The 12,638-nt window shown below is 40.1% G+C and overlaps 1 protein-coding gene across 1 annotated transcript in view; it reads right to left on the bottom strand.

Moving 5' to 3' along the window:
• Window positions 1-12,638, bottom strand: part of PPP4R3B (protein phosphatase 4 regulatory subunit 3B) — a gene marked incomplete at its 5' end in the record, with an annotated part of 43,668 nt that overhangs the window by 3,730 nt on the left and 27,300 nt on the right. The window contains 6 exons of the mRNA XM_014518965.1: window positions 2,277-2,479; window positions 3,230-3,414; window positions 4,079-4,218; window positions 7,247-7,416; window positions 10,372-10,530; window positions 12,095-12,136. Of these exons, the coding sequence (XP_014374451.1) occupies window positions 2,277-2,479; window positions 3,230-3,414; window positions 4,079-4,218; window positions 7,247-7,416; window positions 10,372-10,530; window positions 12,095-12,136 (899 nt within the window). The remainder of the gene's footprint in view (window positions 1-2,276; window positions 2,480-3,229; window positions 3,415-4,078; window positions 4,219-7,246; window positions 7,417-10,371; window positions 10,531-12,094; window positions 12,137-12,638) is intronic.

Genomic DNA, 12,638 nt, shown 5'->3' with positions numbered 1-12,638 from the left:
AGAAATCAGTGCTAGGATTTTTTTTTCCTGGACAGGTGAAGCAGACAGCACTTTGCCATACACTCAAATGGTGGGCTCAATGGGAGCTAAGAACCAAATTTAGGTCCCACATGGGGACTGGGTAAACCCTTAGCTAACACTTTAGAAACCTGTAGGCTAGATGAGAAGAAACAGCTGTCAACTGGCAGAGAGCTGAGGCAGGATGGCTGGCAGCTGCATGCCAAACACAGAGACGGGTCCATGTTCTTAAGCACCAAGAAACAGGACAACGTTTGGGATAAAATCATTCAAAGTGAATTTTCTACGTGGCACCAGATGGAAATCAAAGCCATTCTGTGCAGCTAGCAGAGTCCCTCCTATTGTGGATGAGGATGGCCCAACTGGGACAGAACGTGTGAAGAGCCATCCAGCATCCAGGCTGTGAGATGAAGAGAATGCAAAACTTCGTCCTAGTCCCAGAACTGTGCCAACCATGCAGGAGCTATCAGGAATACTGCCACACTTTGAAGACTACCAGAGGGATCAGAGGTGTGGGTGGGGCTGAGGTGTACAAACCTCCTAGCCAAGGAATCAGGAGCATAATGGACAGGGAACACAGACTTGTAAGGCCTTCTCCTGGAACAAAAGGACCAGCACTTCCTATTGACCACGATTTCAAAAAAATGCATCCACAATCCACCCAGTCTTGTGGCACAGGGAGATGATTCTGCTGAGACTTTCTGCCGTGATGTCCTGAAGGCCTAGGATGTGTTCAACTGAAAGTTTTATTTGGCGATGGATACACCAAAGCCAGAGGTGACCTCTTCCCTCATTCAAAAGGGGAAACACTTCTGCCACGCTATTTATATGAAACACAAAAGCATAGTAGACAGATGAATTGCACATGATAGCTCTGAATGCAATGAAGGCCAAGATTTCCACCTTGAATTACGGGACACCGATGTGGAGTTTCACTTCTTCCTTGTCCGGAAACCCTGCACATGATGATGATCATCAATATGAGCTCTGCATCCCAGAAGAAGCATCCATTACAACAGACACCATCAGAAGAAAGAGCATAGTTTTGCATAGATTGTTCTGGTCCCCCCCATCACATGGGGCCAACACAATACTCAGGACCACTACGATCATGCTTAGAGAATTTGTCCAAAATGAAAGCTGCCCATGTCCCGGGGTAACATCTGGCCTGTAGTGCTACAGAGGTTCAGGTAGCCACACGGTCAACTACAGAAAAACATGCTCTCATGTCTGTCTGTCATGGTGAACCATCCCAGATGGTAAAAGGACCAGGAAGAAAAATAAAAAAGGACTAATGTTCCAGGGAAGAAGTTCAGGGATCAATGTGATGGTGCTGGATGGCAAAGAAAAAAAAATGGGGCCTAGGGTTAGAGGGATATAGGTACTAGGCCACTAGCCCAACCAAACCTCACTGTTCCCTTAGAAATAAATGGGAGGAGAAACAAAAGGCAACAAACTAAGGTGAACTGTCTGAAAGAGAAAAAGGCATAATTGAAGGCTAAGTCTTGCGAAGCTGAAAAGCATTAACATCATTTTAAATAGTCTTTCATTATTTAAAATGGTTCATCAAGTTATTCAGTATTGGTTTTGTGAGGTGCTTAATACTTCCTTAATTTAGTCCCAAGAATCCCCATCTTGCTCCCAACACTATTTACACTTCCCTTTTTAAAAGTTACGCAATGAACATTCTTCTAGGCTGTGGGTCTGAGTTGCCAATTTAAAAATAAAACCACCGTTTTTAGGATGACTACGTGAAATCGCTACAAATGACTCCCTTCTACTTGCATGATCTGAAGAGCTTATGGTTCAGAAACAGAAACTGGACATTTAACAGAGCTTTATATCACCAGGAACTCAAGTTTCAACTAGCTCCCCTCCCTTGTGTGACTGCTTAACATGACCATGGATTCCATGACAGTGGTTCCACCAACTCAGACGATTAAGAAAAAAAAGGCTGTATTACATATGCCACATCATTAACTAGTATGAGAAATGTTGGGGCACAGAATTAACTATGTTATGACTGCAACAGTCAATTATTTGGAAATGAGTCACTTCATATGCAGAAAATGCAGGTTTGATTACAGCTGCCACAATTTACAAGCACTATGCAGCTGTAAAATATGGTTTGTAGCAGGGTCTGACAGAATAAGACTTAATATAGTCCAATCAATGGTTTCATTAAGAGGTTTTGGATTTTACGAACAGCTCGTATCCCTTCTTTTTCTGGAGTACAGAAGCTTTGCTTTTACTCTCACCTTAGTGGCTGTTACTGCTGTAGTCAAGTTTGCATTCTTTGATGAAGAGCCATTAGAGTTTGTTGGTGACGTCTGAGCTGCTACAGATTTACTGTTTGTACTATTTGCTCCATTAGCTGCGCTGGCAGAGTGGGAAAAAGTAAATTTGAATCCTCCAGCAGAAGTCCTTTTTGGGAGGTTCTCTTTGTCTTCACTCTCTTTAGCTGAAAGACAAAAATGTTCATACTGAGCATACAATGGTTGTACAGTATTTTTACTAATGCACACCCTAAATATAAAGACTGTAAAGAAGGGAACATGGAGCTGAATTAAATTCACAAGCCACATGGCACCTCCCCTCTCCCTCCAAAACTGGGGTGCATGTCTCAAGCAAGGAACTGATTTCCACGTTGGAATGGCAGCACTGGGCTGTGCTCACAGAGGTGAAGGCTCCAGCTGCATGCAGCAGGGACAGAATCCCCTTGGTCAGCATCTGTCTCTTCTCCTGCTGTAGACTGAGTAGCTACGGATTTAACTCTCTCTCACCCTTAATTCGGCAGTGGCTGCAAAATGGCTAAACCTGTAGCTGTTGGCAGAGCAGCAGGGAGAGGGAGTGACAGTGAAGAAGGGGCTTTGAACTGGTGGCATGGCAGAAAAGGCTCTGGAAGTATCTTTCTTCCTTCATGCTATCTTTCCATAACAAAGGACGTCTTATTCAGGAGTGCGCATATGCAAATAAATGTGGTAGGTCAAGCCAAAATAAACGTGTACAATCAAGAGGGTTTGTTAAGAAGGTAATAGCAACTTCAATCCACACTACAAACTTAGTTAATTTACTTTTCAGAATACAAATTACTCCTTAGGATTCAAAGGAGGAAACTGCTAATGCATTAACACAAGACAGTCCACATAGGACAGTCCACAATATACAATGATTAGAATTTTCATTTGTGTATATTTGAAATTAGAAATACCTTTTTTCGTTTCCATAAATTTTTCATAACTATCTGGAAAATCATCCTCTGGTTTTGATTTCTCAACTGGAGGTACAACAGCTTCACCTTCTTCCTCTTCATCTTCATTGAACCACATTTCTTCATCTTCCTCTAAAGCTCTTGCATCTCTGCGAAATCTGTTGCTCCGCAATATAGATGGAACACTGTAAGAAATACCACAAAATGATTCAAGTCCTGTCAGTGGTTCACAAACAAAAAAAGCCCAAACAAGATACCATGTCTCATTAACATAATATAGATTAACACTCCCCCCATCCAAACAACAGCAGACTAAATTAGCTTAACATGGAAAGTTTCTGGTGCCTTAAAACAAATAATGAAGAGAATCCAGCATAAGTCACTTAATTAAGTCCCAGTGTTCTCTAGGCACTAATATAAATTAATAAACAAAAATCCAAACAAAGCACCAAAAAGTAAATTTGAATCTGCATGACAAAAGTTTCAGAGAATTCTACTCACCTTTCCAAATTCTTATAATCATTTAAAAAAAAATCTATTCCTAATTATGTTATACAGGTACATACTGCTGTGTCCTAAGAACAGCCAAAATGTAGCTTAGTCCAATTTCTTTTGTATTTCTGCGAATTTTCAACAAGAAAAAGAATTCTTCCAACCCTCATCCAAGAATTCATTATTTAACATGACAAGTTCCACAAATCATAAAATTGTATAGTCATGTTGTGTGGAAATAAGAACATGAAATATTAAGTCACTGTACATACAACACTAGTTTGGGAAATCCTCTAGGAAGAGCAGCGAGGGATATCAGAATCATTTCAGCCTCAAGATATATAAACAATACAATACCTGTTCAATTTCTGATTCTGTCTGTCTTTTTCTTGTTCATATTTAGTCTTCAGTCCCTTGAATGTTTGAACGTATTCAATGGATTCAAGTGCATTATAAAAGTTTTCAACTATATGTGCAATAAGTGACTTGATATCTTCCTGCATAAGCACAAAACAATATTTAAATTGTTAAGATGTAAAAGATGAAAGGTTTTCATAAAAGCTAAGAGCATTTTACTACAATTACCAACTCCTTTCCCAAAATGGGGAAGGGAGGGGAAGGAGGGAAAATTACTGTAAGAGGCAGCTGAGGAGGCTATTTGAAGTTCCTCTTCATTGGGGGGGAAAAAAAAAATCAATCTTTAGAAACATTTCTGCCGATTTAAACATAAGCAGAAAGATAACCCTTGGATTAATATAGTGCTTATTTCTAACTTCCTGCCCCATTCCCATTTGTGGTATCAATATGAATTTCTACAGGGATGCATCTAACACTTTTCATGAGCTAGTCCCTTCATGTGAAAAATAAAAAGCAAAAACAAATAAACTGGGGATAAAAACTTAATTTTTTATATACTGTATTTACCCAAATCCAAGATGACCCTGAATTTAAGACATCCATGCTCCCCCAATAACTAGATTCTAGACATGGAAAATTTATTTTAAAATTTACATGTCTGGAAGGGTTGTTTTAAATTTGTCTCCTCCCACCACTGTAGTAGGGCAAGCAGCAGCAAGGGGACAGAGGTAGTCAAGTAGGCTGCCCTCTCCTCCTTGCCATCCATCCTACCCAGCAATTAACTCTCCCCTGCTGTCTCCCCCGCCTCCCCCTCCCTCCCAGCCTGGGGCCCTTATTCCTTCGAATCTGGTCCTCCCTTCCCATCTTCCCTCCTCGGAGCCAGGGACAGAGCTGCTGCCACTGCCGATGCACGGCCAGGCAGGTGCTAGGAAGCCACATGTGCTCCATGCCAGAGCAGGGCTCAGCTGTAGTCAGAGCGGTGACAGAAACATAAGTGGCAGGGGGCTAAGGCAGGGGGCTAAGGTGGCAGTGAAGGTGTGGTGATGGGGAGCAGCAGCTGTGATGCCAACTCTAGGCTTGGAGTTGGAGCCCTAGCTGCTGGCCTCCTCCTCAAAGTTGAATTCAAGGGGTGAGGTTGGAACACACCCTTATATGCAAATAAATACAGTAATCTTTTTGGTTCGTAGTAAGGGGCAAGAACCAGTAGTTCTCAAGCAGTAAGTGACATGCTGAAGTGGGTCAGCTGTTGCGTCTCTCTGCACTCAAAGGCTGTGTCCAGATGAGCATGGATGTTTCCTGGGGACAGCTTGTGCCGCTGCTACCGCCCAGCAACCGTGCTGGCCCCAGCAGCCTTACCCTGGCTCTTAGGGGCCCTGGGGAGCTGCAGCTGCAGCGCTCCTAGAGCTGGGAGCCTGGTTGGCAGATGGAGCATGGCTCCAACTGGCCAGGCTCGTTTTGGGTTGTGCACATTGCTGCCATGTGCACCACCCCGCTTTTTTTTTGTGTGGGTTTTAAAGCCCCCCGCACTGCAAGGCAGCAGCAAGGGGGGGGTGCCTGCATGTGCAATGTGTGGCGCTGCAGAGAGGTGTGTGCAGTACCACATACTGCAAGTCCATATTTGTTTGGACGCAGCCAAAACATTTAAGTTTGAATTATTTGAAAACCCCACGTACTTCTCTTTCTTGTTAAGAGCAGTAGCTACAGCAAGGATGCAGAAGCCAGTCTTCTACTCACAAAAAGCTCCTAGACTTACTAGGAAATGTGTATATCCTTAAGACATTCATACCAAATAAGCTATCCCAGGTGTTCCTACGATGCCTCTTCCCTCCCCAAGCAGCACAGCTAGTTTGCTGGTCCTGCTTCCGTTAATACTGTCTCCATTCTATTACTCTTCCAAAGGTGCGCTGAGCATGAGCAGCTGGTCTAAAATTTACCACTCCTCTAGTCTGTGGTGATTTTAAGGGAGGCTGTTCGCCAGTTCCAGGTTTTCAGGACTGGGGCTAAACATGCTCCCTGAATTAGTGAAAAATTCTAAATACGACCAGTTTCCGACGGGTACTGCTAGCTGCTCAGGACTACTGCTGTTAGCTGCCTCCTTTCACCCACAACACCAAGATCTATTTTCATGCACGACTTCCTAGGTCAGAAACAGTTTGCTTTACTTTGTTGATCTTCAGGGCAAACAGCAAGGACCATCCATTTAATTAGGCTTTGGGGAGGAAACTAAAGTGGACAACCCAATTTTAATTTTTTGAGTGTACAAACGATACCATGTTAGACACCTTTAGTCCTATTTACATCCACTTGCTCACAGGTAACTTACACCATCCTAGCTCAGCTCTTTGGAACTGGGTCCAACAGCTGTGGTCTCTAACATTTTGGGGCACTATTTGCAAGACAAACTAGTTTCAGAGGCTGGAACTTGCCCATTTTGGCTTCCAATCAAGAATTTATAATTACTCAATGCCAGGTACTGGCCATGAGTAAAACAACAGCCCCAAATGAGGCAAGTAACAGCCTTCTCTCTCCTCCTCACACATAGGGCATAAATGAAAGGCCTTCCGCTTGCCCATCGGCAGTTCCTGGCAATCCTATCTGGTCAAAAAGCACAGATAATAGATACTTATATTTCCATCTAACAGAAGACATTTAAAAACTCAAAAAAACCTCTAGATGTATTAGTACCAAATTACATTTACCCAAAAAAATAGCAAATATTACACCAGGCAGCTGACTGATGGGTGCATCACTTATGCTATTTTCACTCCATCACTAAAAATATATAAACTTGGATACCCATTTAATAGGAATGGGTTACGAAAACTAAAAACTAATCAACCCTCTTTTCTTGCTAGACCAGAGATCCTTGTTAACGCTTTTACAAAGTACTTTTTCTAGTTCAGATGAACAGACTATTATGTTTTCAGCCTTTTAAGACACTACTGTTTTGTTTATATACCATCTTCAATCCAAATATGGATGACCAACAAATATTATGAGAAAATAATACTCAAACACACATACAAACAATGCTATTTTGTGCCCAATCATTACCTTCTAAATTTGTCATAGCTATAACCTACCTGATGTGCATTATCCACAATTTGTGTTAACATGTAACATTGGGCTGTACCTAAAACAGTGCTTTAAAGACCTGATTTAACTTACCACTCTAATGAATTCAAACAGCTCAATTACAGCGGAGTTCAGCAGATTGTACCTAGTTCCATTATCCAAAAGAGCATTTATGACTGGCTCAAACAAGTTTCCCTTGGTGATATAGCGGTTATAAAATTCATCCTTTAGGCCAATTATCCTCCTCATGAAACGAAGAGCACCTAAAGTTAAAAAAAAAATAGTTATTAGAAAAATGTTTCACGGCAGTACAATAATTTGGGGTCCATATTCTCATATTAACAAAAATTCCACAGACCTCATAACAAGCCAAAGCGTTGGGCAGATAGATCAACAACAAAAGGGTACTGAACATTTTCTAAAAGGTTCAAAATAAGCATCTACTAACTGTCTTTTTCCTATTAGGCAAACACTTTGGTTTGCATTCCCTGTGCACACAAACCCACACAACTCATCCTGTTACTTCCATACAGCAGCAATAATCTTTAGTACATTTGAGGCCCTGGACAGATGAACATACCCAGTGATATAAATGTACTGTCTTTTTTCACATACAACATAAACCTTTTTCTCCAAAAGCAGATCCTGAAAGCTAGGGGAAGCTGATTTTGTCTGGAATAGAAGCACCCTGTTTTGATTTCTGCTCTACAGCAGCGTTTCTCAACCTGTGGGTCATGACTCAAAAGTGGGTTGTAAAAATATATGAAAGGGACATGAACAAACTTTAAAAAAAAAAAAGATCAAAAACCTTTAAAAACAGATTCTCTTTTAAAGGTGAAAAACATGGGAAACTGTGGCTTTTCCACTGCACACTGGCAGGGTTCCAGCCTGCTTATGACTGGTTGGAGCCCCCCTACCTCACACACCCACCCCCTGCCCTCCACACTGGGGGCAGCAGGTCAGGAGTGAGGGGCACTGGGTTGGGACTGGGCATGGATGTTTACAAAAAGGGACCTGGTAGAAAAGAAGGTTGAGAACCACTGCTCTAGAGTGTAGCTGCCTGAATATTAATTTGACTTAATGGCTCATTAGAATCTATTTGATACCAGCTAATTTCTCTTTACTCAACAGGTGTTAACTACCCACTATCATTTTTAATGGTCTTGATGTTCCACTAATTTTGCAATGTTGCTGTCTGCTAGCTAGCTGCTCTGATCTCTCCCTTCCTGTTTCACAGTCCTGGAAGTTCTTTTCAAAATCACTGATCCACCCATGGAGAACAATCTTCAGCTAGGGTTTCAGGTTTAGATAAAGATAAAAAGAAAAGGGAAGGCAAGTCACCTGAAGCTTAAGTTCTGTCCCTCATCTATGAAAACTTTTTTTTTTCCCTGCCTTTCAAAAATAAGGTATGCATTATATTCTGAGACATGTCTGTAAGAAAGTAAATTACACGATGAACAACAACAGAGATGGTGCAGCTATCTATCCCCAAAGTACCTCAACATAATATGCAGCTATTATCTGTTGTTTGTCTTTGACAAAATAGGATGGACACAGATTAAACCCAACAGATGTAGCTTTCACTCCTAGAATTTTACCTGATTTTTTTTTCAGAGATAATTCCCCCTGCCAGATTAGGCAAATCTACCCCACCACAGGTTTGCGTAGGTGAAAAACATGGGAAACTGTGGCTTTTCCACTGCACACTGGCAGGGTTCCAGCCTGCTTATGACTGGTTGGAGCCCCCCTACCTCACACACCCACCCCCTGCCCTCCACACTGGGGGCAGCAGGTCAGGAGTGAGGGGCACTGGGTTGGGACTGGGCATGGATGTTTACAAAAAGGGACCTGGTAGAAAAGAAGGTTGAGAACCACTGCTCTAGAGTGTAGCTGCCTGAATATTAATACCAGAGATGCTGAAGGACTCGATTTACTTAATGCTTTATTGTTCTTCTTTCCATGGGTGTTAACAACTGTCTCATTTTTAATGGTCTTGATGTTCCACTAATTTTGCAATGTTGCTGTCTGCTAGCTAGCTGCTCTGATCTCTCCCTTCCTGTTTCACAGTCCTGGAAGTTCTTTTCAAAATCACTGATCCACCCATGGAGAACAATCTTCAGCTAGGGTTTCAGGTTTAGATAAAGATAAAAAGAAAAGGGAAGGCAAGTCACCTGAAGCTTAAGTTCTGTCCCTCATCTATGAAAACTTTTTTTTTTCCCTGCCTTTCAAAAATAAGGTATGCATTATATTCTGAGACATGTCTGTAAGAAAGTAAATTACACGATGAACAACAACAGAGATGGTGCAGCTATCTATCCCCAAAGTACCTCAACATAATATGCAGCTATTATCTGTTGTTTGTCTTTGACAAAATAGGATGGACACAGATTAAACCCAACAGATGTAGCTTTCACTCCTAGAATTTTACCTGATTTTTTTTTCAGAGATAATTCCCCCTGCCAGATTAGGCAAATCTACCCCACCACAGGTTTGCGTTCTCTGTGCAAGTACTTTTTTTTTTTTTTTTTCAATACATGACTATGAAAAGTTTTGTCTGTCCAGCCTCTGAGGATAAGGCCTCCAATTCATTTTTATTCTCTTGTTGCTGGCTGGCTTTATGATGTGAACTTAGTATATCGTTCCCTATGTAGATTGTTATACAAATATCTGGTAGTTTCATTTAATTTCACATCAACAGAAAGAGACATTCCTCTAGTGTTGCAATGCTGATGCAAAAATATTTCCATTTAAATGATGTTAAATATCAGAGGATAGATAACTCTTAATCTTACATACAGAGCTGACACAATGATTTCATAGTTGGGAACAAATGACCAACCTGTATTCCAACCACGCGTCATTTCGGGAATATAACCAGGGACCTGTGCCATTTTTGCCTTTTTTCCCGATAATTAAGCAACATTGGGTACACTTATCCAACACAACTGCTTTTTTGCCTTTTCTGTTGGACTAAGAGACTTTGGTCCTTTAAGATTTTTACTGATACACTTCTATGAACTGTAAAATCATGTCTCATTTCAAATTCATATTTCTTGACAAGGCTGCTTTAACAAAGATTAGATAGTATCATTACAAGATACCAATTATAAAATTGTATACAAATTCAGTGCACTTTGAGCAACATGAAGAGAAAATATTTCAGTAGCAGAGATACAGATAATCTCGAAATCAAAGTAAATCGTCACTCTCTTACTTACATAAGGCCAAAAACGTGTGTTTTGAATTCATCAAGACCAACACTCTTCTTAACAAATCTTTGTTCATAATATAGTTCTTGATGTGATACGTATGGTGTTCCACACAAAAGGTGAGCAGTTCCAAAATTAAGGCGAGTAGCTGTGCTGTTTGATAATTATCTATAAGAAAAAACTAACTGAATCAGGAATCTAAATTTTGAAAACTTTTCAGTACACTCACAACGCATGACAAAGTAGTTTCACTATTAAGAGCTCAAATGACTATGGATTTATTTACCTATTAATTTGATTTTTCAATAGATTTCTACATCATTCTAGCTGTCTAATTTATGCCTCCCTTCAGTACTGGAGAGTGAAAAATCTGTCTAATATCTTTGCCTTGGAATAAAAGACAGTGGTGGGGATCCACCTCTTGAGCACAATTGAAAAGACAAGTGACCTAAACTTGAAAATGAAGCCTTTATGAAGACATTAAAACACTCAATATTCCTTTTGGAGGAAATCAAAGAACGATTTAACTTGCACAAGAGAACGCAGACTAAATCAGAGAAAAAACAAGTCCAGACTAGTGTCTTCTAAGCAGCAACTTAGGTGAAGTTCCTCAAAAAGTTGGCTAAGAAGTTTTCTAGTGTGCTGTGTCAGGAACAGAGGCCACATTCAATTAATATCATGCCACATCCAATTCTTACTGTGAGAGTTGAAGAGGAAAGTCAGTGTGAACAAAAGCTCAATTTTGGCCAACTGAACTTTAATTGTAAGTTAAATTACCTCCCAAAGAGGTCAGAAAGACAGGTCAAGACAAGGGCCTAAATGGATAGACAAGGAGGGGTGTTTTTAGAGACAATTTAACAAGTTTTTTCCAAGAAGCTGGAGCTATATGTTTGAAATTCTGGTAAACCCCTTGTGACTCTACACTCCTCGAAGATTACATACTCATCCTCCTTTTATCCTGAGGGCCTTATTAGCAGCTTCAAGTCTATAACAAACATTATCTGAGGGTGTGGTAGACATGTAACAGTATGTTTAGAGTCCATACATGGGCCATGTAGCTCAGGTGGTCACAACATGGAGCCAAATAACATCAAGGTTACAGGTTCAATCCTCAGTTGGACTAGATGATCTTGACGTCCCTTCCAGCTTATGAACCATAAGAGTGACCTTGTTCAGAGTGAACCAATTCAAGTGTTTGATTTTCCAGGTACACAAGTCACTTCAAACCAGTTTAGACAGGCTTATATGTCTGTCTGCTTCAGGTTTAAACCGCATTTAAACTAGTCTAAGCATTATGTACATCCATACCTGAGCTATTAACATGGGTTTCAGGGGTCATTTTATTTGCAGTACTGAACATCAGCACTGGATTAAGCTTTGGGAAAAGACTAATCTATAATATCTCACAGAAGTTTCTTCCTTAAATTTCAAAATACAAATGATTTGATATTGCAATGGAGCACTTCATCTTGATACAGAAAGAAAACAATATTGAAAAGAGGTATGAAGCAAAGTAAGAAGCAAATAAAGCTTTCTTGTTTCTCTGATGGCTGAGAGGAAACAGAACTTTTAAATCTAAGCTGTTAAGGCTCATTTAATGACATAATGGTGGACCTACCTGACATCCCTTTTCTGATTCATACTAGAAGTACCCTACGTTGAATAGGGTAACAATCCTTTAAACAGGTAACATTTTTGGGAGCAATCTACAAAATATAAAGACTGCACTTACCAGGACAAATTGCGTTACTTTTGTTGGACCCGACTACAGCATCTGATAAACAAAAGTTAACAGACATTTTCAAAAACGGTTTATTTAATACCATAGACAAAATTTTACTAGCTTTAATCAACTGACAGTATAATAATAATAATAATAAAAAAAAAGTTTACCAACTTATACAGAAAACATTCTAATAGTAACATATTAGGCACAATTTCTGTATGGTCTTTTAAAATTACAAATCTTACATTTTAACTGAATGCTTACAAGATTTAACATTCAGGAATACAATTAATTCCCATCAAAATAGTACCCATCTAAATTTCTCAACTGACACTTCTACAATGAATGCTACATACAATAGAATAGAATAGAATAGAATAGAATATGCATTAAGTAGTTAAAGAATATCTGCTAACCAATTCAGTGAGATATTCTCAATAAAATGTAACACCATTATTTTAGCCAGCAGTAAAACTTATCTGATATAGAAGTTACACAACCTTTCCAGCCATTAAAGGAGGGATTATAAATCGCACAACTCCGAGTTGTC

This window comes from Alligator sinensis, unplaced genomic scaffold, assembly GCF_000455745.1.
Source record: "Alligator sinensis unplaced genomic scaffold, ASM45574v1 scaffold432_1, whole genome shotgun sequence".
NCBI lineage: Eukaryota > Metazoa > Chordata > Crocodylia > Alligatoridae > Alligator > Alligator sinensis.
The sequence above is the reverse complement of the archived record's forward strand: the minus strand, read 5'-3'. Positions and strand labels throughout refer to the sequence as shown.